Source organism: Lagopus muta, chromosome 13 (assembly GCF_023343835.1).
Source record: "Lagopus muta isolate bLagMut1 chromosome 13, bLagMut1 primary, whole genome shotgun sequence".
In the NCBI taxonomy this organism is placed as follows: Eukaryota; Metazoa; Chordata; class Aves; order Galliformes; family Phasianidae; genus Lagopus; species Lagopus muta.
In genome coordinates, this window is record NC_064445.1 from 15,160,578 (window position 1) to 15,187,266 (window position 26,689).

A 26,689-nucleotide genomic window follows, 5' to 3' on the forward strand; every position below is an offset into this window, starting at 1 on the left:
TCCTGTAAATTTGGCAGTTAGCTTGTTTATTCCAAATTAACATTCTGCTGCCCATTTCTGGTTGGTACATTTAAATGCATTTGTGATCTGTCCTTAATTCTTTCCATTTGATTAGATATGGATACCAGCATACGAACTGATTTCAAAGTTCACTTGCTGTGTAGGGTTTCACATTTTGCATTCCACGTTAAGAATTTAAATGTGTTTTATACGAGAATAAGTGGATGTATGGAATCAGACAGCATGTAACCTGTGCAGTTAGATTTCACTGCAGCAGGTACCTTCTCTTTGCTCACCATGCTTAACACTGGGTTGGCTCCCTGAGTCCTTGCTCAGGGTTTCCTTCAAGTCAGAGGGAGTTAGGGCCAAGCAGTGGCTGAAGACTTGGAGCCAAATTGTGCAGCAGAACTCATGGTGAACTCAGAGTCAGACATACCTGGGATCAACTCCATGGTTGGTACTGGAAAAGCAAGGCAATTTTATTTTCAACATTATGTTTTATGGTATGATCTGCACTAAACTATAATGATCTGCAATTTCAAGCCAATTGAAGGTAGATCAAAATTTAAGATTAAGGTTTTTCTTCCCCTTATCAACTTAAATGTGCTTTCTTCAATACCTCGCGCTACCATTAGATGCCAGAGCTACGTGTTACTGTCAAAACCAAACTCAGATCTCAGCCTTGAGTTGGGATGTTCCCAAAGTCCTGGAAAATCCAGTGCTTCTTCCAGACCAAAAATGTGCAAGTAGTTCTTGTAGTTGTGAAGATCTGAGACCTGTGCAGGCCAACGTGCTCTGAGCTGTGATTTCTTTCCATTTGAAAGATAAAGTATTGAAATACTTTTCTGTTTTTCAACCTTTCCCCATTATCAGTGAGGCTCAAAAGAGAAACTTCACCTGAAAGCAAATACTTCTGCATTTCCTCTCTTTTGAAGTACTGGTCAATTTGGAAAAACAAATCTCTCTGATTCCCTTGGTGCCCTGTAAATCAGTGTTCTCATTACTTGGACCTTGCTGAGATAAATCTGTCTGCTACATGGGCAGTAAGAAAATTATGTATAGAACCCCAAAAACGGTTGTACAACAACTGATTTATTGAAAACTTTTAAGCAGAATGTTTAGCGCATCGAGTGAAAAACATTGTCACTTCAGCAGGAATAATTTCCACAGATAAGTTTTAAAGCCATAATAGTTACTGCAAAAAATGCCTATTTCGTACAGCAGCGTTTGGTCTCTGTGAACGTCTTGAATTACATATATTTATTCAGTAGAATAAAGCATTGTGCTTTAATTTTTTCTCCTGTAATTTCATACATGTTGACAACTTCAGTGCACTCACGCCAATTTCTCCGCCATCGGCTGTTTTCAATCAGCAGAGCTGGATGTGTGTCACTGGGGTGGGCTCAGGTACTTCTGCAGATGGCACATTCGAAAGGGTGGGAAAGAAAACTGAGTTTTCTTTAAAAACATTGGGAAATACTTTTCAAATAGCCTTCAGATTTGGTAAGTAAGGTGAGAGCTAGCAAACTCTGTGCACATATTAGTGGCCAAAGGTAAATAGATTCCTAATTATCAAATGAAAAATGAGACCGTCTCGGTGTGATTCAATGCAGTTAATAGTCTCTCTGTTCATCTATTGGTCTGTGTTGGTATAAACATGTAAAATATGTTACCTTTTTTGGGTGATGTACTGAATACCCTCTTTTTTCAATCTCATTGTAATAAAAGCCTAAGCAGCCATCATTAATTAAAGAAGAAAAACAAGCAACATTTAAGAGTGTACAAGGCAAATGCAAGAGATAGAATAATAATGGCACTATTTTTTCTGTAGTTTTCAGTACCCTGCCTTTTCTTTTTTTAAAGGCAATACAATATTTATGATGTGCCTGATCACCTAGTCAGTTATTTTTAGCCCATTATTAAATAGGAATTTTCTTCCATGACACCTTCCGTTTTTATCAGCAGATGATTTGGACTTGCAAATCATTGGTCCTATTGATTAAAGGTGCTGAACTCCTACGGTTCCCATTGATTTCAGCAGGAGATGCAAATGTTCTGTGCCTCTGAAAATTGGATCCCATGTACTTAGATGTAACCATCCCTGACTTCAAAATGACTATTTTATATACAAATGAATTCTCAAGTATGAATGTGAAGTTGTCCCTATTCCTCGTGATATTATCTCTGATGTGTGTTGGGTCTTAAATTATATTCATACAGAGGGTGAGGAAATTAAAACCTCTGTGTTTGTTGTTGTTACCTACCACTTCTTGCACTCTACGAGGCAGAGTGATGGCTTCAGGACTGGGAAAGGCTAGACCAAATTTTAAGGATATTCATCCCTCAACTGATTATATTGGTTGCATACCTTTATGCAATACAAAAAGGTGGGGGCTAGAAACTCTGCAGGAAAGGGTCAAGGGGCTAATGTGCTGATTTTACATTGAAACATGCCGTGGTATTTTCCATGCTGCTGGATGCTTCAGGTCTAAGTAAAAGCCATGATACAGATGTGCAACGTTGTAATGCTTCTGAACTCATCAGTGAGATTACTCTGGCTGAGACAGGTCCATCAGGGTTTTGCAGCTGGAAACCATGGCCTCTGCTCTCTCTGAGCCTGCATCCTGCTGATGAGCTTGATATTGTCACAAATCTTCAAGTGCACTGAGGAGTAAGCCTGACAGCATTGTACTATTGTCTAAGATTAGGTTTTGTTTGTTCCTAAGACTAATGGATGGTTTAGTAATGAAAAGTGAAGCCAGGATGGTCATTATATCTCTGAGTAGGAGGACTGTAGGTGAGGGGGGGTGTTCTTGTTCTCAGGTATAGAAATATGTTGTGGATGAAGAGAAGGCTGCTTGAGAATGAGGAGAATGCCTGAGATAGGACGAACACAGCAACTGTGTGGAAAAACCCTCGTGTTCTGAAATGGCATTTCTTTGGTTCAAAATGATATTAACAGTCTCAAATTTTCAAATTTGTTCAGAGCAGAATGGCACTAGCATTTTAGTTACAGAGTGAACTTGCAAAAGAACTTCTCTTATGTAGGCCAAAATATCAGAACCCTGATTCTGACTTTTATATATTCAGGTATTTTCACATCAATCCACCTTTACAGTGCCCAGCTGCAGTTGGAGAACTGATGCACCATGTGGCTTCATGCCACAGAGAAATCCAGTTTTATAAGCGGAACTTGCTCGCAGTTACAGAAAATAAGTACTTTTCTGGCACTCGGTCAGAGCAGGTGCAGGAAGAGTAGTCAGCTGCTGAGATACTTTCTACTACAGCTCTTCTGAAGACTAGGCTTCAGGGGGATGATCTACTGAGATTTTCCAGAATAACTGGAAACAGAGCAGAAAGCTAAACAAAAGCCCTTAGTGGAGGTCAGCAATTTGGAGAGACTTCATGTATGCAGGATTTTTGTCCTCTGAAGTTTGTCTTGGGGACTGATAAGTACTTACTGCACAGGACTTTTCTGACATCTCTTCACTACGGAGAGCCTGTTTTGCACTGCAGCCAAGGCTCCTATTCATATTCTGCCAAACGTGTAGCAGAGGAGTTGACAAGCTGTGCTTACACAGAAGGTAGATAAGAATAAATTAAATTAGATCATTGGCTTCATAGCAGATGGTGGTTTAATCCAGTTTACAAAGTGAGTTCTGAAGAAAAAAAAATGGTATATTTGTGAATATTTACTTAAATATGCTGCAGAATTGCAAAGACTCAGTTACTTTATCTGGAAATATCAGTTGATTTTGTTTGAATGTAACTTGCTTATTTACATCAGACGTAAAACCCCAAGTTTTGGTTCCAAATAGAGCCCAACTGGTTTGAATTACAGCAGTAGTGTGAAGTAATCCACATGGAGAAGCTGGCTGCCCACGGTTTGGATGGCCGTACACGCCGCTGGGTGAAACACGGCTGGATGGCCGGGCCCAGAGAGTTGTGGTCAGTGGAGTTAAATCCAGTTAGCGGCCGGTCATGAGCGGTGTCCCCCAGGGCTCAGCACTGGGGCCATCTCTAATTAACATCTTTATTCATGATCTTAACAAGGGGACTGAGTGCACCCTCAGTAAGTTTGCAAATAACACCAAGCTAGGGGGACCTTGGTGTGCTGATGGGCAGTGGGCTGAAGATGAGCCAGCAGTGTGCCCAGGTGGCCAAGAAGGCCGATGGCATCCTGGCTTGGATCAGGAATGCTGTGGTGAGCAGCACCAGGGAAGTCATCCTGCCCTGCACTCGGCACTGGTGAGGCCTCACCTCCAGTGCTGTGTTCAGTTTGGGGCACCTCAGTACAGAAAGGAATGGAGGTGCTGGAGCAGGTCCAAAGGAGGGCAACAAGGCTGGTGAAGGGCCTGGAGGATGTGTCCTATGAGGAGAGACTGAAGGAACTGGGGCTGTTCAGTCTGGGGAAGAGGAGACTGAGGGGAGACCTTACTGCTCTCTTCCAGTACCTGAAAGGTGTTTACAGCAAGAGTGGGGTTGTTCTCACTGGTGACAGGACGAGGGGAAATGGCCTCAAGTTGAGCCAGGAGAGGTTTAGGTTGGATATCAGGAAAAACTTCTTTACAGAAAGAGTTGTTAAGCACTGCAATGGGCTCCCCACGAAGGTGGTTGAGTCACCATCCCTGGATGTGTTTAACAACTGTTTGTATGTGGTGCTCAGGGACATGATCTGTCAGAGGGTTGTTAGAGTTAGGGTAGCATGGTTAGGTTGTGGTTGGAGTCGATGATCTTTAAGGTCTTTTCCAACCTGAGCAATTCTATTTGAATTCAGTAAATAGCAGTTTAGAATATATATATATATATATATCTGTGCCACAGTTTTGGCCCAGTTCAGCTCTTTTTAAGCAATTAAGTAACCAGAGATCTGCCTCTAGATAGAGAAAATTCCTTAGATGGCATACAGCTATATTATCCTTTTGTGTCCTTGTTCTAGGAAGGAAAATTATAGGTAGGTTAGAAGGTATAGGTCTTTAATTTATCTTCTTCTTGCAAGAGATCTATTTTATATCTAAAAATTACTTTTTAGCTAAGAAGCACAATAAATTAGTCAAGAAAAGCTCCGCACTGCAGGTAGAATCCTCTGTATTCAGGACAGGTCACTTAAATGCCCCTGAGCAGCTCTGCCATGCGGTCCAGCCAGGGCTGGGTGCCTGAGGAAGAAGCTTAGTTTCACCGTGTTCGCATGGTATCCTCTCTTCAACTTCATTGAACAGAGAAGCCTCTAAATTTAGCATCTGGACTGCCATCCATAATGTATGTTGTAAACAAAAAAACACACTTCCTCTGTTATACTGCAATTTTATCTGAAACTTTGAATTAAACAGGACTGTTCAATAAAATACAGGTATGCTGGCATCCATTGCATAAGCTCCATCTCCAAACATTACGTAAAGAGAGTCAGAATTTGCCTTCAGTTATATTTGCCTGCCTCCAAGTCACCTCAGTGAGAGCAACGTACGACTTTGCTTGTGGCAGAATGGAACTCATAAATTACATAGCATCAAGTGATAGTGTCATGTTAGAGGAGTGAATATACTGGAAGTTCAAGCAACCCAAAAAAGAATGTCTTTTCAGATGAGATTTGAAGTAAGATGGAAGAATCGAGGAGACAGAAAGCAAGCTGGATGTTGAAGAATGCCAGGTAGAGAAGCGTGGTTGCTGCCAGCAGTGACAGTCTGGCACTGTTTTTGGACAAGAGGCTTAGTTTAGACCCCAGTGAGGGGACATCTTGGATTGATTCTCCCAGTGACTCACTGCAATCCTTGGTAGCTTTAAGAAGGAGTGTTGTAGCTGTGAAGAATACTGAGGCTCCTAAGAAGCTGTAATGAAACCATGACAGTAACATCCACTTACCTCATAGTCTTTGGTTTTGCTTGAAACTGTAGCATCCACCACTGGCATTAGGCACCCCACTGGTAACTGAGGTATTCTAAGTGATGCAAAATACAGGGTATCTGATGGTGGAATTTTTCTGGAATGCCAAGTGGCCAGAGCCAAAGTTAATGTTGTGTTTCCTATAGTATCGGTGTAGTCATCATACCTTGAGGGCTGTATATTTAAGGAGCTTGACTTATGTAAATTAATGCATTTTTAGTTGTAATGATGGTTTTCGATGCTTAGTCAGAACATGCCCTCAAAAATGCTGTAGTTACGGTTTGTTTAAATAAACATCAGTCTGGAAGACTAAATCTTGAGGACAGAGCAGATATCTTCATCAGAAGACAAACATTCCTGCTCTACTCAGCCCAATCCTGCACTGGACAGATGCTTGGTCTGTGGAGTGAAGCCTTATACTTGTGTACTGCACATGGGACCTACAGCTGAGCATCTTACAGATGGATTTTCACTGTGGAAAATAACGTTCTGTCCCATTGTTCAATTCCATATCACTGTGTTTCTCCTTGTAAAGCAGAAACAGTAAAAGCAAGAGATCTGCTGGAAAAATCAGAGAGAATGACTGAAAAGAAAAGTTTGAGTGTTTTAATGGAATTCTGTATATGCCTACTTCTGAAGAGATTTGTGAGAAAGATTTGAAAATGTTACTTAATCTTATTTGGTAAAATACCTGTGTATTTTTAATATGATGCACATATGTTGCAGGAAACAGAGGTTTTGTATAAATTACATTTACATAAAAGTATCACAGCAAAGATAAATGGAAGACAAAGCTCTGTGTCTGCTAAGTCCCTGCAGTTAGCTTCTGAACAAAGTGACCCTAAGAATAAGTGCCTCTCTGTGGTATGTGGTCTGTTTGTTGCTAGAGTCATGCCGGAATCCAAAGGTAATCTGACAAGAGCAGTAGTTTGTATACATACCAACTTGATAGCTGATGCAATGAAACTCAGGTTTACTTAAAGATTGCAAGATGAGCAATTTTCTGCAGTGACAATCATTTAGTTTAATTCAGGTGGATCTTATTTTCATAGCAGTTCAAATGTTCAGACTGGAATGTTCTTTAACATGAAGTTGCACTACCAGCATCACATGTGATCTCCCACAGAGTAGAATTCAAGAGTCCGATGCTGGCAGAGACCATCATCTCTACAATGCAGTTGGCGTTTCTCAGGAAGGAAACAGACTGTCAAACATGCATACAAACAGTTTTGCTAGCTTGCCAAGCTTTGGCACAAACTATAAAAACAACAGCACTTCCCAGCCTGAAGGGAAGACTGAGCAAGCAAACTCTTTGAATTGGTGCAAATGGATGACAAAATGAATGCATGGTGTGTGTTATCTGGAAAAGATATACAGTAAGGAAAAATATGTATTACATATTCAGTACTTGCTTCAGTGATGTACCCTCTGCAGCACATGCAAATACTGTCTTAGGAAATGAATAATAGCACCAATGGAAATAGCATAAGAAAGCAACTAGGCTATGTTCATGATTGTATAGCCACTAAAAACTTATTGATGTATGCAGTTATGTTTTGCATCTGGTGTTGATCTGTTTCAAGTGCTCATTATAATTATTTTCATTAGGATAAAGAAATGTACATGCATTAGTTACCAGTCCCATTGCACTTTGTTCCTTTCTCTTGTTATTAACTCTTTAAATCATCATAATGCCCTGAAGCTCAAGCCAGGAGCCAGCGCTGCCTGCTCTGGAGATATCAAGGCACACTGATTTTTATTGTACCTTCTGTAAGTAGAAGTAATCTGTCTTGCATTAATAAGCTGAAGGATCAGAGCTTAGGTCTATGTGATCTGACTGCAAGACCCTTTTCAAAGTGAAGGCACAGTCCCTTGGTAGTTTCAAATCCATGCAATATGAAGCAGTCCAGCAGGTCTCAAGTTGGAGATGTCTCCACTGGCACAGTGGGGAAAGCCTCCAGCACTTCTTCTGGAGAGTGGGAATTTTCAGCTGTGTTTTCAGAGCCCAGACTTGGTGCTAGTGCAGCGGTTTTAGAATTCAGTGAGAATTGGGTCACTCAACTTGAAGCCAACATAAATATAAACATTGCTTGTACTTGGGCTGTGTCACCTCCTTGATTTGATAGAAGTGCTGTCATTTGCTTAATTCAGATCATGTGTCTGTGCTGGGTGATCCCAGAGCACACAGATCTGAAATTAATGATTGTAGACTGACACTTCTGCTTTCGTGTTGTAGTTTTGGCAAACCCTTGCCAGGAACTCACTGAAGGCATGGGGGTTTTGCTGTGTAGTCTAACTTTGAAGTAGGCAAGGGAGACATGAGCAAATGTGTAGAAAATAGATAAGTTTCCTATAGTGAGATTTCTTTTTCTTTTAAAACATATCCAATACAGGGAAAAATGAGGTAAAAGCAAGGCCTCATTCTAGAACCTCCTCAATTCTCTTGAGAGCCTCTGAGGTTCCTAATTCAGGAAAGGAAGATATGGTGCCTTTTTAGGCGCCCACTGTGGGCAGAACTTAGTGCAAAATGCTGCATGTGGCTAAAGAACCTGTTTCTCAAGTTTTGCTCCTTTTGTGATGATTTCAGCTCCTCTGTGGGGGGTATCTTCAATCCATATTTTAGTGGGTCATCAGTGCTCCCTGCTGAGTTACTTCAATGCTAAGGCAATGTCTTCTTTGGAAGAATTTGCCTGTCTCAGTAAGACCAAGGTAATTGTCTCAAATGACTGCATTACTATCATAGTATGCTTAAAATAAGGTCATCTCTTGTTGTGTGTTTTCTTTAATTCACCTACCGTTCTTCTGTACCTAAAATTAGAAAGAACAGAGAAGAAAGCAGAAAAAAAATGAATGACTTTGTTGCCAAAAAGGAGTAAGCAGACGCTATGGATGGAGATAAATTCATAAAAGAATTATAGATTTCCCAGTGTGTACATAAATAAAAGCCTATTTCCATTAATGTGTTACAACATAACATTGTATATATTTTTTATCCAAAGCCTTATTTTATCTGCAGTATAATTCTAGGGCAAATTGCTGAAGTCAGCTATTTTACTAGTGCTTAAACTGATCTAATTGAAAAGGTCTGAGAATATGGTGGGCACAAGTTTCAGTTAGAGATGGGTTGGAAAGTTTTACTTGGTGGCTGTGCTTTAATCCAACAAACTGTGACAGCTGAAGGCAGTGGGACAGCACTGAAGAAGCATTAGAATCTGTCACACAATATTTAAGGCATTCAACTGTTATCCTTTTAATTGCAAGTATTTCCTTCCATTAATTGCTGTAGAAATTCATCACCTTGACCTGGCTGAGCTCCAAAAGAAAGTGTGGAAACTAATTAAACGTTGAGTTTTAAGGTAAAGTAGTAAATTGCTCATTAGAACCCTCGAAATTCTGATTTACTGCTAACAGAACTAAATAATACTTGACTTTGCAGAAACTGGGTCATAGCATTCTTTCTTTATGTGACTGAAGGTGCTGTAGCTTAGACATCAATTAATTGGTCTTCATTTTTTTTGCAGCAGTACACTTGTTCGGTTTAACCTGGCAGCTACAGCCTGTTGAAGGGCAGCTGTATGAAAATGGAGTTAGCAAAGGAAATAAGGGAGCAGAATCCACGGATACTACTTTCTCACCGATCGGAGGAAAAGTTTCTGATAAAACAGAAAAAAAAGGTATGTGCGAAGGTGCAGACAGACAGGTGAGGAACTTTTAAATATTTCTATGCTTCAGGTTCCATATTTTCTGCAGTTTGGCAATGTTTTGAAGTCAGGTTCTAGCTTCTCTGGAACAATTTTAAAACAGATGTCAGAATCCCACACCTTGATTGTTTGCTTTATCAGAAGTCTCACTGAAATTAGCAGCTGACCCAAGTCATTAAGGAGGTAATGTTGAATAGCAAAGTAATTGTCTTTTTTTTTTTGTAAGAGGTTAGAGGGCCTGGCTTCTGTTATTAGAGAGGGAAGGTGAGAGTGTATTTGCCACATCCCCTCACTGTGCTGAGGGCTTGTTGCCATGCCCATGTCTTGAAGACCAAAGCCAGTCTGAGCCACGCGAAAATCTTTGTGCTGACAGTTCAGAATATGCAGAAGGGCAGGAATCCTAATGCTTTTAGAGGCATCCGGTTCTTGAAGGCATAAACTAAAATACAGCATCCTGTCACATCCTGCCACATCCTGCCTTAACCAGTCATACTGAATCAGCATGCAGGAACCTCCTGGGGTTTCACAAAATGCCCGAGCCAATTTGGCAGCGGGGAGATGGACCCACAGCACTGCTCTCTGCAGCCCCATGCCTAATGCAGTAATTGTCTTGGGCATGAGTGAAGCATCTCAGCATACTGTGGTGGCAGAAAATAGCTTTGGTGGTATGGCGAATAGTCTTGTATAGCCATTTTAGAGGCTGAACCAGCTGTTCTGAAGGGGCAGAGAAGTGCCAGAGCTGGCACGGGAAAGGGGTTGACTGTGCAGCCAGCAATGTAAAATAGAGCAGAGCTGTTGAGCGGTTGCATCATTCCTTTTTCTCAAGTCCCTAATTCAGTGTTGTTAGCTCACCTACCCCAATATTAGCTAGAAACCCTGACCCATATTTTCCATTGACCACTACATAATACAGTAAGATGATGTTTTCTGACTCTAAGAAGCAGATATTGCTCTCATTGCTTTTTAAAATACTCAGAAAAAGTTGTTAAATCAGATGGATTATATCAGAGAAAAATGAATAGAAATAGAAGATTAACCCTAGTCTTTCAGTTGTTAGAAGGAAAGTAAAACTGTACTGAGAGTTCTGCAATGTGGAAGATTTCCAGAATTTCCAGCATTTATAGTGGAGCAATGATTTGATTCTGTGTCTGCAAGGTTAGATATATGATTCTAAATATGAGACAAGGTGGGGCAGGGTTTGTACCATTCTGTCCAGAAGGAAGATTGCATCTCACATCAGTAGTCTTACAAATCAATGTGGCACAGCTGGATAGAGATCGTGGTAGATAAATGAGCAGCAGAAATATATATGAGGGCGCAATAATATTGTTATCCATTATTTCTTCTCTTAGAATGGATTGACAGTGAATTACAGTAAACGTTCTATACACTTTTGTATTTTTTCCTGGTGCACCATGGAAAATGTCTAAGATGTCTCAAATAGTTCTTCTAAAGTGCATTAAATCACTTTGCCAATATATTACAGATTTAATAAAAACCCATCCAAAGTGTTTGGCTTCCAGAGGAGAAGATATAGGAAAAACATCAAAACATGATCCTAGAAATTAGATATTTGATAATAGAGAAGAGACTCAAATGAGTCAATAGGGAACACAATGTAGTAGTTTAAATAAATAAATAACAGCCCCTTGTCTCAAGTGATCCTAATGTCACAATTCTCAGAGAACACTAAAGTGTGGAGAGCTGTAACACCAGAGCCACTTCTCCAAGGGCCTATCTGGTAGTTTATGGGGTCAGTCTTGAACATAGGTAGACTGTTGTCCATCTTGTTGTCTTTCACCTCTTGGGAAACCTACAATCCAGGCTATACGCTTGAGGAAGCATAAGAATAGCCATGTGGACTCAGTGCAAAGCATTGATACGTGCATAATCTATCTCTGGCAGCTTTATGATAGTTTCCTTTCTCCTTTCCTCCCTTCCTCCCTTCTTCTCTTTCTCTCTTTCCATCATCTTCAATATGTATCAGTAATTTTATACTCAATACTTGTGCCAAATACTGTACACTGATGTCTTGAAAGGAGGACTAGAAACATGGAACTCCCCTCACTTCAACAGTGTACCTCAGAAAGTTGATACTTTGCCTTGAAGCCTCTAATGTGATTTCACAAGGATAAATAAATATTATCAGAAATTGTGACCCCCTATTTTCCCAACTCTGTGCAACAGCACGAGATGCTGTAACAGACCTTGAAAGCATATATTTAACTAATTTTCTAATGAAAATCAAATTTACAAACCAGCAAGTCAGATTTCTTTAAGAAGTCATTTTATAACACAGTGACCCATGGCTATGAGTTAACATTTTAATATGTAGCAATGTGATTAAAATCTCAGGCGTCCTATCGATGCTGATATTCACCAGGAGAGTACAAGGAGATTGATTGTTTCAGGATCAGTAATAATCAGCATATGGGTTCTTTCTTGTGAAGATAATTGGCACCATGCTGTTTAGAGCTTTACTTTCTTGAAGCCAAAAGAAACCTGTGATTAGGAGTCTATCTTCTGTTTTAGAATTGTAGAGAAAAGTGTGCTTAGGAAGAATGGGGAAGAATTAGTACCAGTTTGTAAGACTGGGAGCAGTACTAGGAATTGAACGTAGGTAATTAAATGATATTTTGTCATGGGGAAAATGGTATGAGAAAGAAGCTTTCAGAACAAGTGTAGAAATTGTATTGCAACACTGTAATTTTAATAGCTTACCTACGACTTCACAAGAAAGTGTAAGAAAGCATTTGAGGATAGTCTGTGAATAGCATATCTTCATTGCCTTATTTGTTTGGCCAAATACCTGTTTCATTCAGTTAAGCACAAAAACAGAGCTAAATTGTTTTTTCAATAGAGGAGAGCACAGTGGCTCGGTGAATATGAAAATGCACTTCAGATGTGGTGCTTACAGTCGCCTTCTCATGCTGCGTGGTTATCTGAACAAATAGTGTTGGAAAGGTAGGGGTGCTGCCGGTGCTGCTTTCAGTAGGTGGAAGATAACGTGGATTTTTTCATTTTAGCATTGTCAACAACAGCATGCACTTCTTTCAGAGAAATAGCAGTAAATCCAAGTACATGTGTGGGGTTTTTTTAATTATATGAAGTCGTTACTGAAACAACATTTTCATCTGAACGTGGAATGACTTTTCAGAGAAGTGTTGCTTTGAGCCTAGCAACACTCACTGCTATTCAGCATAATTTGATAACACCAATTAGTGAAAATACTTTCTCAAAGAATGCCTGTGCCTTACGTAAAGGCCTTTTGTGTTTCATTTTCAACGACGAAGTAGGCTGCCTCACTTCAACAAACTCAAAGGCAGTTACTGTATTTTAAAAGACCTTGAACATGGACCAATAATGCCATTAACTTCAAAAATGATACTGTATCCTTGACTTTTTACTTAGTGCTCCACCATCTTGTAATTGAATCACGTTAATTACCATGTGTCAATATCACCAAAAAGTTCCTTAGTGTTTTACTTAACCCAGGGTAATTGCTTGCAAAGAATCATTAAGATTTAATATCTCTGGAGTACTGGAAATGGGGGAAAAGGTTTTTAAATTTACATCAGCTGAGTGGGATCTAATGTATGGGCTGGCGTGGGAGGGACTCGCTTTCTTTGCCCAGCTACACCAGGCATTTAAATCTCTTCTCAAAACTCAACACACAACTTTTTTTCACTAAGGAGGTGAAAAAAAAAAAATCTCACCTTGAACATTACTAAAGCAGTGATTTGGGAATTTTTTAGCTTGTTAATTAAGGAACAGATATATTTTTAGAGTACTAGCAAACAATTTCTGTGCTCCAAAAATTCATGCGTTTATATAGTAAGGTGTTAAAAGTCAGCTCCTCGTTCTTGCTGTGCTTTTGTTTCCCATGACACAAAGCAGCCATAAACTGGAAGATCCAGTACCCTGAGGATTGCTCCTGCCTTGTAAATTAAATCTCTATTCATTAAGAATGCTAAGTACTTCCTACACAAGTTAAATCCAGTGAAAGATCCCACCGAGGATCTTTGTTATTAATATGTTTAGGAAAAATCTGGCCCTAGCTTCACTACTGCTGTGTTTGTTTCCAAGGACAATTTATATCATTTCATGTACATTATTTTGCATCCTATATTTCTGTGCATTATTGTAAAAAAATGAATCTCCAGTCACATTGATTGCTTCTCTTTATCCATCACCACGATGTTGGAATCATGTGGAAATGACACAGAAATAGATATGGCTGCTGAATTTGATCTCTTGATTCACTCTCCATTGTAGCATGCTGTACTTTTTTTTTCTACTTGAGAGAAAGCTTACAAATGAGCTTTAGAGTTTTGCAAAACTTTCAGTAGAGTTAGCTCAGATGTTAGCAGGAGTTAGCTCAGATGTTAGCAGGACTGGTGTAGCTTGCAGCATGTCAGGATGCTGATCACAGGCAGGCACTAAAATAGACAAAGATGATGATACACACTAGCAAAGCATGCGAGCTCTGTTTTAGTTTCGCAGTGGCTTCCTTAACGCATTTCATTTCCCTTTCTATTTCAGCTCTCTCATACCCACATGTGAAGTTGCATACTGTAGATGTCTGCAGATTTATTGTTAGGCTCTACAAAATGATGCCAGTTTTCCCTTTAAATTGTCTGTCCCCGTCTTTATGCCCCTGCTATGCTTTTGTGCAGAAAATCCAAGCAAAAACAGATGTTCCTTATTTCTCTAGGACTAGGTTATCACTGGAATGGTGCTTAACAGAAATCCGGGCTTGGGCTCTAACCTAGCAGTTTGATGGCTTTTCTCTGTTCGCCGGTGTCCATTTGTGCAGCTTATGCAATGCCCACCCGACAGTAGCTGGAGCGCCGTGCCAGAGGAAGCTGTCCTGCTGCGTGCTCTCCACGCTCTGTCAAATGGGTTCTGTTTGCACAGCTGATAGACAGACGCAAAGGCCGTGGTTCCTGCAGCAGCACCGGTACCTTTTTGTAGTCAGTAAAGTGTTCCAGGATTTCCGAGGTAAAAACATGCTGTGACACCCATCGTGGTAATTCTGCACACAAGTTCATTTCTATTTTTCATCTAGCTGAATGAGAAACACAGTGATTTCAAAGAAATGTCCTCAGTGTAGACATTATTTATTATATCTGATGTGGTATTTTCTCCCCCTTATGAATATGTAACTGATTGCTTTCTTTGTTTCTGGAAAATCAGTGTTTCAGAAGGGACGGGCCATAGACACAGGAGAAGTTGAGATTGGAGCACAAGTTATGCAAACAATCCCACCCGGCTTATTCTGGCGCTTTCAGATCACCATCCATCACCCTGTGTACCTGAAATTTAACATTTCACTGGCAAAGGATTCTCTGCTGGGAATTTATGGCAGAAGAAACATTCCACCTACTCACACTCAGGTAATTACTAGCAATGGTATCGTGCATTACAGTTTCAAAGAGCAATGGTTGCTAGTGTTCCCCATGCACTTGCAAGGCAGGGAGAAAGGAAAGAACTGACCGTAACCACACAGAGCATTTTGTTCATCTCATCCTTTTACTGAGGTGTAGCTGAACCCTGAAAATACACCCACTCAGATGGAGAGGCAGCATTGTATCAACAAGATCAGCAATTCTGACCACTGCCAGATGACTGTGGGAGCCTGGACAGGTGCACAGTGTGTAGATCCAGCATCTTCTCTTAGGGTAGTGGCATGAAATACCAGTTCCCAGTTCATTTGAAAATGCTTTCATCTTTCTAGGTATTCATCAAAGCAAGCAGACTACAGTCAGTGTAAATAGGAGGAAGAAAAAATGCTGCTTATAATTCTAGTTTCTGATACAACTATTATTTTTTGCAGGGGATTTGCAGGAGAAAGGCTATCTCTGCAAAAAGAATGTGCAGTATTGCTGGTTTCATTCAACTGGGTTTTTTTCCTTAATGCATTTGGCATATGAAGCTCTCATTTCAATGGATGATAATAGGCTTTTCTGCTGTCTGATAGCAGGATTACACCATATGTGATAAACTCAGATGCAGAATCACAGAAAGATTGTTTGGAAATGACAGAACAAGGAGCAGTAGGCAAAATATGGAACACAGGAAGTTGTAGGAGGCAATGCAACAGGAAGTTCTACAAGAACAAGAGGAAGAATTTCATTACTGTGAGGGTGACAGAGCACTGGAATGGCCTGCCCAGAGAAGTGGTGGAGTTTCCTCCTTGGGAGATATCTCAACTGCCTGGACGCTTTTCTGTGCCACCAGCTGTAGGGAGCTGCTTTAGCAGAGGGAGTTGGACTGAGGGGTCTTCAGAGGTCCCTACCAAGTCATGCAATTCTGTGATTCTGTGGAGATTGTGTAGTCTAACCTCAAAAACGATTTACAGGAGGTTAGACCTTAAAAATGAGAGATTTTAGCTATCATTGGCTTTAATAAAAAGCAGGCCTTCAGTTGAGCTGAACTTGAACTTTACTGAAAATCAATTGTTGGAATCAACTCCATTCAATATTGTTTCCATGTCACAAAATAGTCAATTATTGCCATGAGTCAAATTAATTATAAATAAAAAGTAGAAATAGCTTTTGATACCGATATATAGGAAGAGATATTTTAAAATTTTGTATGGAAGAATAACACATTTTATCTGTTTTTTGCATTTGAGATGCCTAAGCATTATAGCTTAGGAATTTTGGAATTATTCCCATGAAGGAGATGTAATTTGAAGTTAGTTTGCTACATTTAGTGCAGCAAGTCTGAATTTACTCTACTATAGCAGACAGCAAGCTCTGATGCCAAATTTCTGATCTACCATAATACTTTGTATCTGGAATGAAGAACTGATGCTAAACAGACCAGGTTATGCAACTACTGTCCACACTGATGAACATTTAGTCAAACAGGCCATTCCTCTCGAGATTTCAGCTGCTTGTTGCTGTTTGAATGAGACACGGAGAGCAGATTCCATAAAAATTTACTAGGTGGTTAATTGTTGCTCATTATTATTTCAGTTTGATTTTGTAAAATTGATGGACGGAAAGCAGTTAATTAAGCAGGAACCAAAAAACTCAGAGGAGCCTCAGCAAGCTCCCAGGAATCTGATCTTAACTTCACTACAAGAGACAGGCTTCATTGAGTACATGGATCAAGGTGCTTGGCATATGGCATTTTACAATGATGGAAAGAAAGTGGAGCAAGTGTTTGTGCTGACCACGGCAATCGGTAAGAACAATTACAGTAAAATTGCTACAGTGATTACTGCGTTGGAAAGCTGCATCTGAAAGTAGATCGTTGATCCCAGCGTCTCTTAAATATTCTCTTAAAAATGTTTTATTTCAGTTCTGTTTAATTAACCTCAGTGGAGTGACTTCATATTTATGCTGATATTAGGCAAATAGAAACATTTGTGTGTTAAAGATGGATGTTAAATTAATTATGTGTGAAGTTGTCATGTGTTTTAAAACTTTCATGTAATAGCTTAAATAGCTGAGTAATTTCTGGTGTTATCTTGCTCAAAGCAGAAAGAGGATATGTCTGCCCTATCTATTTACACTGGAACCATAAATCATACAGAAATTATCCACACCTTATATGTTTGTGTTTTCAGTATTTTAATCAAGTTAGAAAATCTAAAAGGATGCTTTTGTGGATTTGATTGCTGCTGTTTGATGGGTGTTTGCTGTCGTTTTATACAATCATTCAACTGCGCCATTTTCTTTGGAACTCAAAGGCAAACAGAGGAGACCCTGTGCTGGTGGGATATGAAATCCCTGTTGCCTCCTTAATAAATAAAGGTGGACAAATGTTTGCAACTCTAAGTGTTGTTGCAGAGCAGTGCTCACACATAGGGTTTGTTTGGAATTTCATTTCAGGTGAAGTGTTGTATTTATGAGTGCCTTGCTTTGCTGCAAGACTTTAACCACTTTGCCCTTTAGTTAACCTGTTCTGCCATATGTTTAGCAAGATGTCTTTACTAGTAATGGACATGCCATCTGCTCTTCAGAACAATTGGATGCTATTTTTACTTGATGGTAAACACCTTGTGGAGCAGGACAGTATGATTCAAGTACCAAGACTGGTGAAGGACTTACAGGAATTATTTTAAAACTGAAATAGAAATGCAATGAGTTTTTTATGTTTAAAAGTTCATACTTGCTTTGTGGAGAAGCATGAATCTTTTACTGGTGGGAGAAATACAATTGTTCAGTGTTATGTGAGAAAATAATTCTCAAGCAATTTATGAAGCATGCTCACAGATGCTCTATGAGGAGCATAAAACCTGGCCAAACTCCAGTCCAGATCAGAATCCAAATGTCTGCCCCCTTGTTTATTTCTACTTTAACACAGCAGTGTTTATACAGGGGAGTCTAAACAGTATTTCATCACTGAGTAGCATATAATCACACACACACAAAAAAAATAATAATGATAGATGCAATTGAATACTGCAATTCATTTCCCATTAAATTTGGTGAGGAAGAAGCTGCTTATCTCTTCTCTGGCCAATAAGCAGAACACGCTGAATCTTATGGAGGGGAACAGTGAGGGCCATGGGGTGGACAGGAGTCCACTAACCTGAGAAATGGCTGTGAGAAGAAATTGGGCAGAAAGAACTTGGGGGGAAAATGAGGCTTCATGCTGCAAGAATCTACTGCTGATGGATTTGAACATACTGCTAGCTATTGTGGTTTCACAGCCTGTATATCTTCTTCTCATATTTTTCTTTGCACAGTGGTTCTTGGTTGTTGTGTTGGGTTTTTCTGGGGGGCGGGGAAGTGGAGGGTGGAGAAGAGGGAGTCACAAAAAAAAATCTAATCATCTTCTGATCCTTGAGCTGTGCTCCTTACCACGGACGTTGGGGAGTGTCTACAGCTAGAGTCATATTTTACCACTCTACCAACAACTGAATCAACCAAGACTGCAGTCTGAAACAGTCAGTATAAGAGCTGGCACGCATCTCTGCTGTATGTCACTGCTGGCTGCGTGAGGCACTCTTGGCTTCCTCTTGAGCATCCATTAGGAAGTCTTTTCAGTTGCTGGATGTCAGTGTTGTACAAAATTGATTTTGCTGACACTTTACCTAAAGCTCTGATCCGAGTTCCCCTCAGAGGGGAGTGGGATGGTGTGTAATTTGCTTGCAAAATCTGTCATGCCTCCAGTACTTCCATAGACTGAATAAAGGCCAGTTCAAACTGGACGTTGTGTCCCACGGAATTAACTGTTCGAACAGCTGATTCTTCATTTCAAGTCAGTGTAGGGGACCTTCATCATGCGATTCTAGGGATTCTGTCTTCTCAATAGGCAAGGAGCAGAGTTGATAATGAACAGTAATATGTAAAAATTAATAACAAGCTGTATATCTGCAAAAAACTTGTTTTTTGGGGGAAAAAAAAAAAGAAAAAGGAAAAAAAAAAAATAAGGCTGATTTCTTGACCTTGAAACAAATATCTATGTCTAGGTTGTGCATATCTGATGAGCAGTTACATAGAAAATGCCCGTTTTTCGGTATAAAGTGAAAGCCTGGAAGGAAATTAATGTTTTTCAGTATCAGTACAAGATTTCCAGAGGAATCAATTCTTGTCTGCCCAAGTGTCCATAAATAAGATCAAAATAAACTTACTTCAGTTATTCATATTAATGGTAGCGTATGCTTATGACCCATCTTGGAAGCATCTTAGCCTTACATTTGTTTCACAGTTTTCACATAAAATGCATCTAAGTCATTGAATCCACTGAAATCCTGTAGGAAATACATGTGTAGATTAAGGACAGCTAACAGAAGTACAGACATAAGCCTGCCCCAAGACGTGTGAGGTTAAGTGGTTTCCTATCCAACGCTGTATGATGAAGCATGCAGTAGTTTAAGATTAGACCTAAAGGTGGATTTTTTTCTTCAAATCTTCTTGTTAGGCCTGTAAAGGCCTTGAGTTGTATTGCTTTATGGAAGATGTTTTTTCATCTTGTATAAAAGTGAAAACCCTGCCTTCCCCCAAAGAATGCAATGCACATGCTTGGAGTGAGCACCATAGTAGATGATACACTCTATAGACAAGTTTCCAACAAATTACTTCAACAGTAAAAGAAAGTGTTTAAGGTGAACATTTCTCCACAAATACTTTGGTTCTTGCAGTGCTTTTAATGGTGGTAAATTTTACATGAACACTTACTTTAAAAGCTTTCTGGTGTAATATGAATGATGCACTTATTATCTCAAAGCTGTCAAGACAAAATCTAATATTTGTAAGCTGCTTGAACAGGAATCTTGTTTTATTCTTCCTGTGAATGGAAATGGGCTTTTTACTGCTTCCTCGCCTATTTGTATGTTGAGATGTGTCCCACAAAGCAGGGTGAAGATGCCATGCTTTTCAAATTCAACTAATTTGTGTTTTCCTTTCTGCATGACAATCTGAATAAATAGAAGTCCTGGATGACTGCTCTACTAATTGCAATGGGAATGGAGAATGTATCTCGGGGCACTGCCACTGTTTCCCAGGATTCCTTGGTCCGGATTGTGCAAAAGGTAATCTCATATCAACCAACCTGCAGTGCAGGACAGGAATCGTGATTATGGAGTGTGACGGCTGAGCTTACAAAGATTCAAAGTCATTAAATGAGACTTGATTCCTTTTTACAGACAGATGGCAAATGCACCACAAGCACAGGCATAGAAAGTTTTTTATGCTGTACTTTAGCTAAGATTTTTCAGCACATGGAGAAAAACTTGCTAAAGAGATCATATGATCTTATTTCTGTATTGTCATCTATTCTGTCTGCAGGTTCTCATGTTTTTCCTGTGTTTCCTCAAATTTTAGATTGACTTTATGTGTTATGAAATTGATTGGGTCTGAAATTGATAGTGGATTGTAAAACTTAGCTTCCATATCAGTGGTGTGCATGTAGCTCAGCAATGGCTAAAAACTTGGGTAGTAAGAGGTTTGCTTAGAAGAAAGAATAAGGCACTGTCTTGCTTCGCAGGGAACAAATATTAATGTTAAAAAAATGAGAAGCAGGCATCACTGTGCAAAATTTCTGCAGAGGCCCAACAAGGGGAGGGATTTTTGTCTTGCAAGATGTCCCATTTCAAGTCAAAATTAAGTATGGTAGTGAAGCAGGCTGAGGATACTAGGCTGCCTGGATCACTGCTGCACTACTTCTTTGTCACAGTCCTCAAATCTAGTGAAGGATTGGGAGAGCAGGAGTGGAAAAGTGATTTTACAGAATGACAAATGCAATAAATGTTAATCTATGTAAGAATGCAAATATATTAAAAAGGTCAATCTGCCTTCTTCAGATTCCTGCCCGGTGCTCTGTAGTGGAAATGGAGAATATGAGAAAGGTCACTGTGTGTGTCGAAATGGGTGGAAAGGACCAGAGTGTGATGTTCCTGAGGAACAGTGTATCGACCCGACCTGCTTTGGCCATGGCACCTGTATCATGGGAGTCTGCATCTGCGTCCCTGGATACAAAGGGGAGATCTGTGAGGAAGGTTTGTGAAGTTTCCCTCTCTATAGTTAGGGAGTTTCATTTCAGTCTTTAATCTCCAAAGCTGTTTTAAGGTAGTTAAAACTCACACAGATGTGAGAGACTTACTGTAAGGTAATGCTCCTTTTCACAAAAGCACCTTTAAAGTCTCGGGGAACGTGAGATAGAAAATTTTCAAAGATAAAGGCGTTCAGGTCTCAGTGACAGTCAATGGGGGTTAATCACACAATTTCCAAGAATAAAACATTTTATATCCTAAAAGATTAGAAGTGTTTAACATTGTCTAATAAGTATACCTAGTAAGTGGGACATGAGCAGTCCTCTGAAATGCTGTCCACGATGAATTCTCAGGTGGTTTCGCTTCCTCCAAATCCTGATAGCAAGAATCGGGGGGATGTTGTTGCCTTTCAGCAAGAAGGGGCTTCTCAATCCAGTAAGGAAAATGTCACAACATTTTTCTGAGAGAAAGCAGTGAGACCATCCCAGTATGTTTGTTTCTGCTTTTTTTCTCTCAAGACCCTGACGCTTCTTTCAGAAAGGGCAGCTGGGATTGCCAGGCTCCTTGTGCCAGAAACCTCAGTCCCTTAGTGTGCATTGTCAAAGACTCTTTTTGTTTGTTTCTTTCTTTTCTGCCAAAATCTAAGGAGATAAGGCAGTCAGAAGATGATCTAAACAAAATAGGCTCTGGTGTTTCTCCAAAGTAATCAGCAGATCATAATCATCTTTTCCCTTTCTTCATTCTTTTGCATCTTGAGATGCGAACAGGTTCAGTTTAGCAGGGCATGCTGTGTAATTCTGTTGCCATATGTCATTTTTACTGTGAGCCTCTATTCAGGGTACTAAACTGGCATCCTTTAAAGCTTGGCTAATAAAAAGTGGGAAATTACGAGAAGAAGTAATTGTACTTCAGCTGCTTGTAGTACCGATGTGTCTCTGCCCTCATCTACAGAAACAGTTGTTATTTGGCTGCTGGCATTTCTGAGATAGCTCATCAGCTATGACTTTCTTCCCCTGTGCATAGCCTCGGAAAGCAGAGCTGTTCTTCATGCTTGCCCTGATTTGATGATTTTTCAGTAGTACCGTTAGCCTGAAGCTAGTGCCAGCATACTTTGTGCTTCGTGCTATATAGATTTTAGGTAATTCTTTTGAGTAGCACACAGAGGAAGCTCTTCTGGGGCCTGAATTCTCTAATCAGAAAAATGTCCAGGATGGATTTGATGGATTTGACATACCTGATATGGTTTTTAAAGGGAGGATCCACAGAATATTTCTGACATTCTCTGCTGTTTGTAGTTTCAGGAATGGAAAAAAAAACAAGAAAACTCAGATAAGAAAAAGCAAGTTATGCACAAATATACTCACTGAGGCCGTGATGCTAAATAAGCCTGAAGCTGACAAGAGACTGCCATTTGCAGTTACTTGGCTTGTTGGCGTAATGTAGTCCTACAAAATGGTTGAAAAAATAATTGAGATGAATGTACTTAGACAGGTATTGAAAACAAGTGCATGAAAACCTTGGATTTTTTAAAATAATTATAAAATAAAAGTGGAATCATGTAGGAAGAGGGTAGATAAAACAGAACTATACAGTGGAGTGGATTTTTATTGTAATAGTGTGTGCATGACATGACCATTCCATTTACTGTACTGTGCTTCATAACTGGTACAATAATGCAGGTAACTCTGTCGGGGACTGGAATTAGAATATTGTATGTAAATATGAGTTTAATATTGCAGCTGCATTGTGACTGCAGCAGACAGTAACAGATGTTCAATCCAGGGCACACCAGTAGCTGTATGTATTCACAGCTATGGACAACCTTCAGTGTTGTGCAGTCAGGTTATTATTACTAAAAGAAATAATGCTTTTTAACCTGCTTATGGAGGCTCCCAGTTTCAAAAGATCAGCAAAATCAAGAGCTGTCTTTCAGGATAAAAGAAAATTGCCGAGTATTTTTGTGCTGTGCTTACCAAGGTGAGTGAGGCTTGCTCTGAAAGTAATGCCTCCTATTTTACGATGTTGGCCCACGATGTCAGAAGTGGATGTTGGTGGTACAGCAGTAGAAGCTAAACTGTCCTGCCAATATCCCGTTCCATTGTGTGGCTGTGTGACAGGTGGCAGCAGAAGGGCAGTCTGACAAAGTGGTATTTGACATGGAAGTGAAGATGAACCAAAGCGATGCCACTGAATTCCTTCCTGCAGAAAGAATGACACCTATTGACGTTCATCAACACTTGCCAAATATTTCTGGAGACCAAAAAGTGGATGTGAGCACAGTCAGGGCTGGGTGGTGTGTTTTAGCACTGGTGACAGTGGCATATCTCCACTGATGCAGACTGTTGCAAGTGCAGCATTCAGGCTTCTGTTCATCTCTGGTGAGAATGCATAGCTAATGGTCGTGACTGTGTTGGAAAAAGAGTGTTTGTAGTTGAGAATTTGCTCTATCAAATAGTGTTCTTTGTTGTAGTTTCACGGAAATAAAGAGGAGGCATTACTTTCAGAGCAACCTAGGTACTTTGTCCAGAAATATTGATTTCTCTTTTTCAGAATTGCACTGCACTGTGCACAAGCCTGGAAGACTAAAAAAAGATACAGAATAAAAGCTGACTTAAGATCTTGAACTTGTGGGCCAGCAGCACAAAGATACAAAGCGTTGCTTCTTAATTCGTAGGTCAAAAGATGCTGTAAACTGGATGCTCTTAATCTCAAAGAGAAATGTTTAGTCTTCTGCTGCTGAAACAGTGAACATCTCTTCATTCTTGTAATACGAAATACTGTTTGTTAAGTGTACTATTTAACTATTAAAACTGTATTTGGGCTAATACTTGAAAAATGCATACAAGAACTTCCAAAGTGCCTTTTTTAACAATGTTGGTATGAAGCACGATCTAATATGAATAGGCTAATTGTTTTGCATGCTCAAACACCCCACGAATTCCTCTCTAGCTCTGTAGCCTCATTGTGGCCTCCAGAGACGGCAGGCTGTGTTCTGCTTCGTGTCTATCTTGTTAAAGAAATGCTGGATCTTGATGAAAGAATATGCTGATTATGTGGGACTAACCAGCTGATTTAAATTCTTCTACAGAGCTCCTGAATTTTTCACTAAGAATGGTTTAATCCAAATTGAGAACAAATTTAGCTCTTTGTCTGTTTGCAAATCGTTCATCAATATGTTACGACTTTTATGAATCTGTTCATTATCTTCAATTGCCCAGCACATACTTTTTATGAGAATATGAGATTTCTTCACAGTGTGTATTCAGAGAGTCACAATTTAGAGCTAGTGGATGACCTTTTTTTTCCTACCAGATTCTCAGCTGTAGAGAGAGATTTCCTCAGGAGCGTGAAACGATAAATCTGTCTTTTCCCAAATGTAAATAAAGCATAGAACACAAATACCAGAATGAAAACACAACGCATAATTGTAAAAATAACATTTAATTGCTCCAGTTCTTTCCCAGCTCTGCTGCTGAAATCCATACTGCCTTGACTTAGATCGACAGATATAAGAGTATCTGCAATGAGTAGAACCATGTTCTCCGTGAGTCTATGCACTTGACTTTTTTCCCTTTTTTAGCTTATATTTTTGCACAGATGTTAGTATAGGCAGTTTTTTCTTGTGTTTTAGTCACCATCATTTCAGTCTGCAGTTAATCTCTATTGCTGGATGTCTCTGGGAAACCGCTGTAAAGGTGTTTAGTTCTCTTAAGTTGTGCATTCCCTGCTTTCCAGAGGACTGCCTGGATCCGATGTGCTCCGGTCACGGCGTGTGCGTTCAAGGGGAGTGCCACTGCTCCGCGGGCTGGGGCGGCGTGAACTGCGAGACATCACTGCCCATCTGCCAGGAGCAGTGCTCAGGGCATGGCACCTTCCTCCTGGATGTGGGGCTCTGCAGCTGTGAGCCACAGTGGACGGGTTCTGACTGCTCTACAGGTTTGTTTGCTGATTGTCTTTTTACAATTAAGCCAGTTAAAAGTTTATGCTTGCTGTTTGCCTTGTGAAGGAAAGTAGTTTCTGTTGCTGCGCGAGTATTGCTTTGAAAAATAAGACAGAGATGAGCCGGGGTGCTGTGACATTGCATGCCAATTTCTTGGTAAATACGCCAGTGGGTTTGGCAACAACTGGTTTTGTGCCAACAAGGATAAAAATGGCTTTTCCTTTGCAGCAAGGATGCTGACTGCCTGACAGTGAGAATGGTAGGCCTGCAAGAGTGCAAGTGGCTCCCAGCTTGGACAGGAGTTAAGCAGGATTCTCTCCTGAGGTGTTCAGTGCTTATCAGGATCATGCAATGAGGAAATATACAATCCTGAGAGAGACTGGGAGGATATCGTAGTGTGAATTCAGTGACTCACAAGTAGGAAATTGCTGTCAAAAAATATTTAAACAGAAATGGTCATCTGTTCTCTCATGCTGGAATAGAAACTCCTTTCTTAGAAGACTATCAGAGTTTAATCCTGCTGAATTTGATTAAGAGTTGAAATGGGTTTTTTATGTGCTTTGTACATTTACATTTCGTTTTCTTGAATCAAGAGCACTCAGGATATTTTACTCTGTAATGGAGCATATCATTACTAAAGTAGGTACTGCCATTTTTTTTTTCCTCTGGAGCTCAGAAGACTAGATTCTCAGATGATGAGTAATGCATCCTAGTACAGAGGAGATCTAAGTGACAGATCTGCTGAATGCTGTGGAATACAACCAGTGGTCCATGTCACCAATTTTCCTTAGAAATCATCCTTCAGAAGAACACATGGAATAGTTTAGATTTCATTTATTTAAAGTTCACGATTATGATTTTTAGGCTGACTCCAACTTTTTCAGCCACAAACTATCGATGTGTTGATAATTTTGAGTATTTGTTACACAGACCCCACACTCATTCCATACTCCAAAATTAGCACGTGTGGTTTCTGTTAGATAGGGTACCTGCTCTGATAAGAATTGATTTTTACTGGCTTTCAGCTTGCATTTTTTTTATGTCTTTTATTATGTGCTAAAATAAGACTTCCATTGATTAAGCAAATAATTAGGAATGTTGCCAGTAATTTATTAGTTATTTTTTTTCCTCAAAAAGTATGCAAACTAATTCTGCTCTAGCCTGAAACTACTGTAGCTTGAAAAGAGATGTTAAACTCCAGTGGTTCCATTGTGTCAGCTACATGGGGCAATTAGATACTAAGGGAACAAAAAGCTAATGAATAACTGCAGTGAAGCTTTCGTGTTCTGTGCTAGGATCGTAGTTCTCATGTTTTTCTCACCTTCAAAGCTGCTTCGTTGAATTTCTGGAAGAAAAGTCACTTTTTTCTTACCTTCATACACCATCTGGGAAAATGCTTCTCTGTGTCCCTAGTGTCCACTGTGTTATCAAGACAGGATGCTTTCCTCACCATCAACAAACATGTTGATTCCTCTGTATCTAATTTATCCCTTTCCTCACATACTTTTAGCTTATTCCTAGTTCATTCGTCCTATGGAAGCACATAACAAGTCCTAGGGCTGGCACATTCATGCAGAATTTGCAGCGTGCCTGGCCTACGTGAGCTGGGAATCCCCTGCAGAGCACACAGACCTGCCCCTGCACCTCCAAGGGCAGCCTTAGGGTTCTCAGAACATCAGTCCAGCAGGGTGACAGCCCTCAGCCAGCTCAGACAGA

At 40.0% G+C, this 26,689-nt stretch overlaps 1 protein-coding gene across 10 annotated transcripts in view; it reads left to right on the forward strand.

The window, feature by feature from the left end:
* Nucleotides 1-26,689, forward strand: part of TENM1 (teneurin transmembrane protein 1) — a 537,663-nt gene that overhangs the window by 401,170 nt on the left and 109,804 nt on the right. For 9 of the 10 annotated variants that reach the window (XM_048959375.1, XM_048959377.1, XM_048959378.1 and 6 more), the window contains 6 exons: nucleotides 9,402-9,554; nucleotides 14,778-14,977; nucleotides 16,565-16,775; nucleotides 19,972-20,073; nucleotides 20,845-21,039; nucleotides 24,769-24,969. In XM_048959375.1, the coding sequence (XP_048815332.1) occupies nucleotides 9,402-9,554; nucleotides 14,778-14,977; nucleotides 16,565-16,775; nucleotides 19,972-20,073; nucleotides 20,845-21,039; nucleotides 24,769-24,969 (1,062 nt within the window). The remainder of the gene's footprint in view (nucleotides 1-9,401; nucleotides 9,555-14,777; nucleotides 14,978-16,564; nucleotides 16,776-19,971; nucleotides 20,074-20,844; nucleotides 21,040-24,768; nucleotides 24,970-26,689) is intronic. The other variant, XM_048959381.1, reaches the window with a different exon arrangement.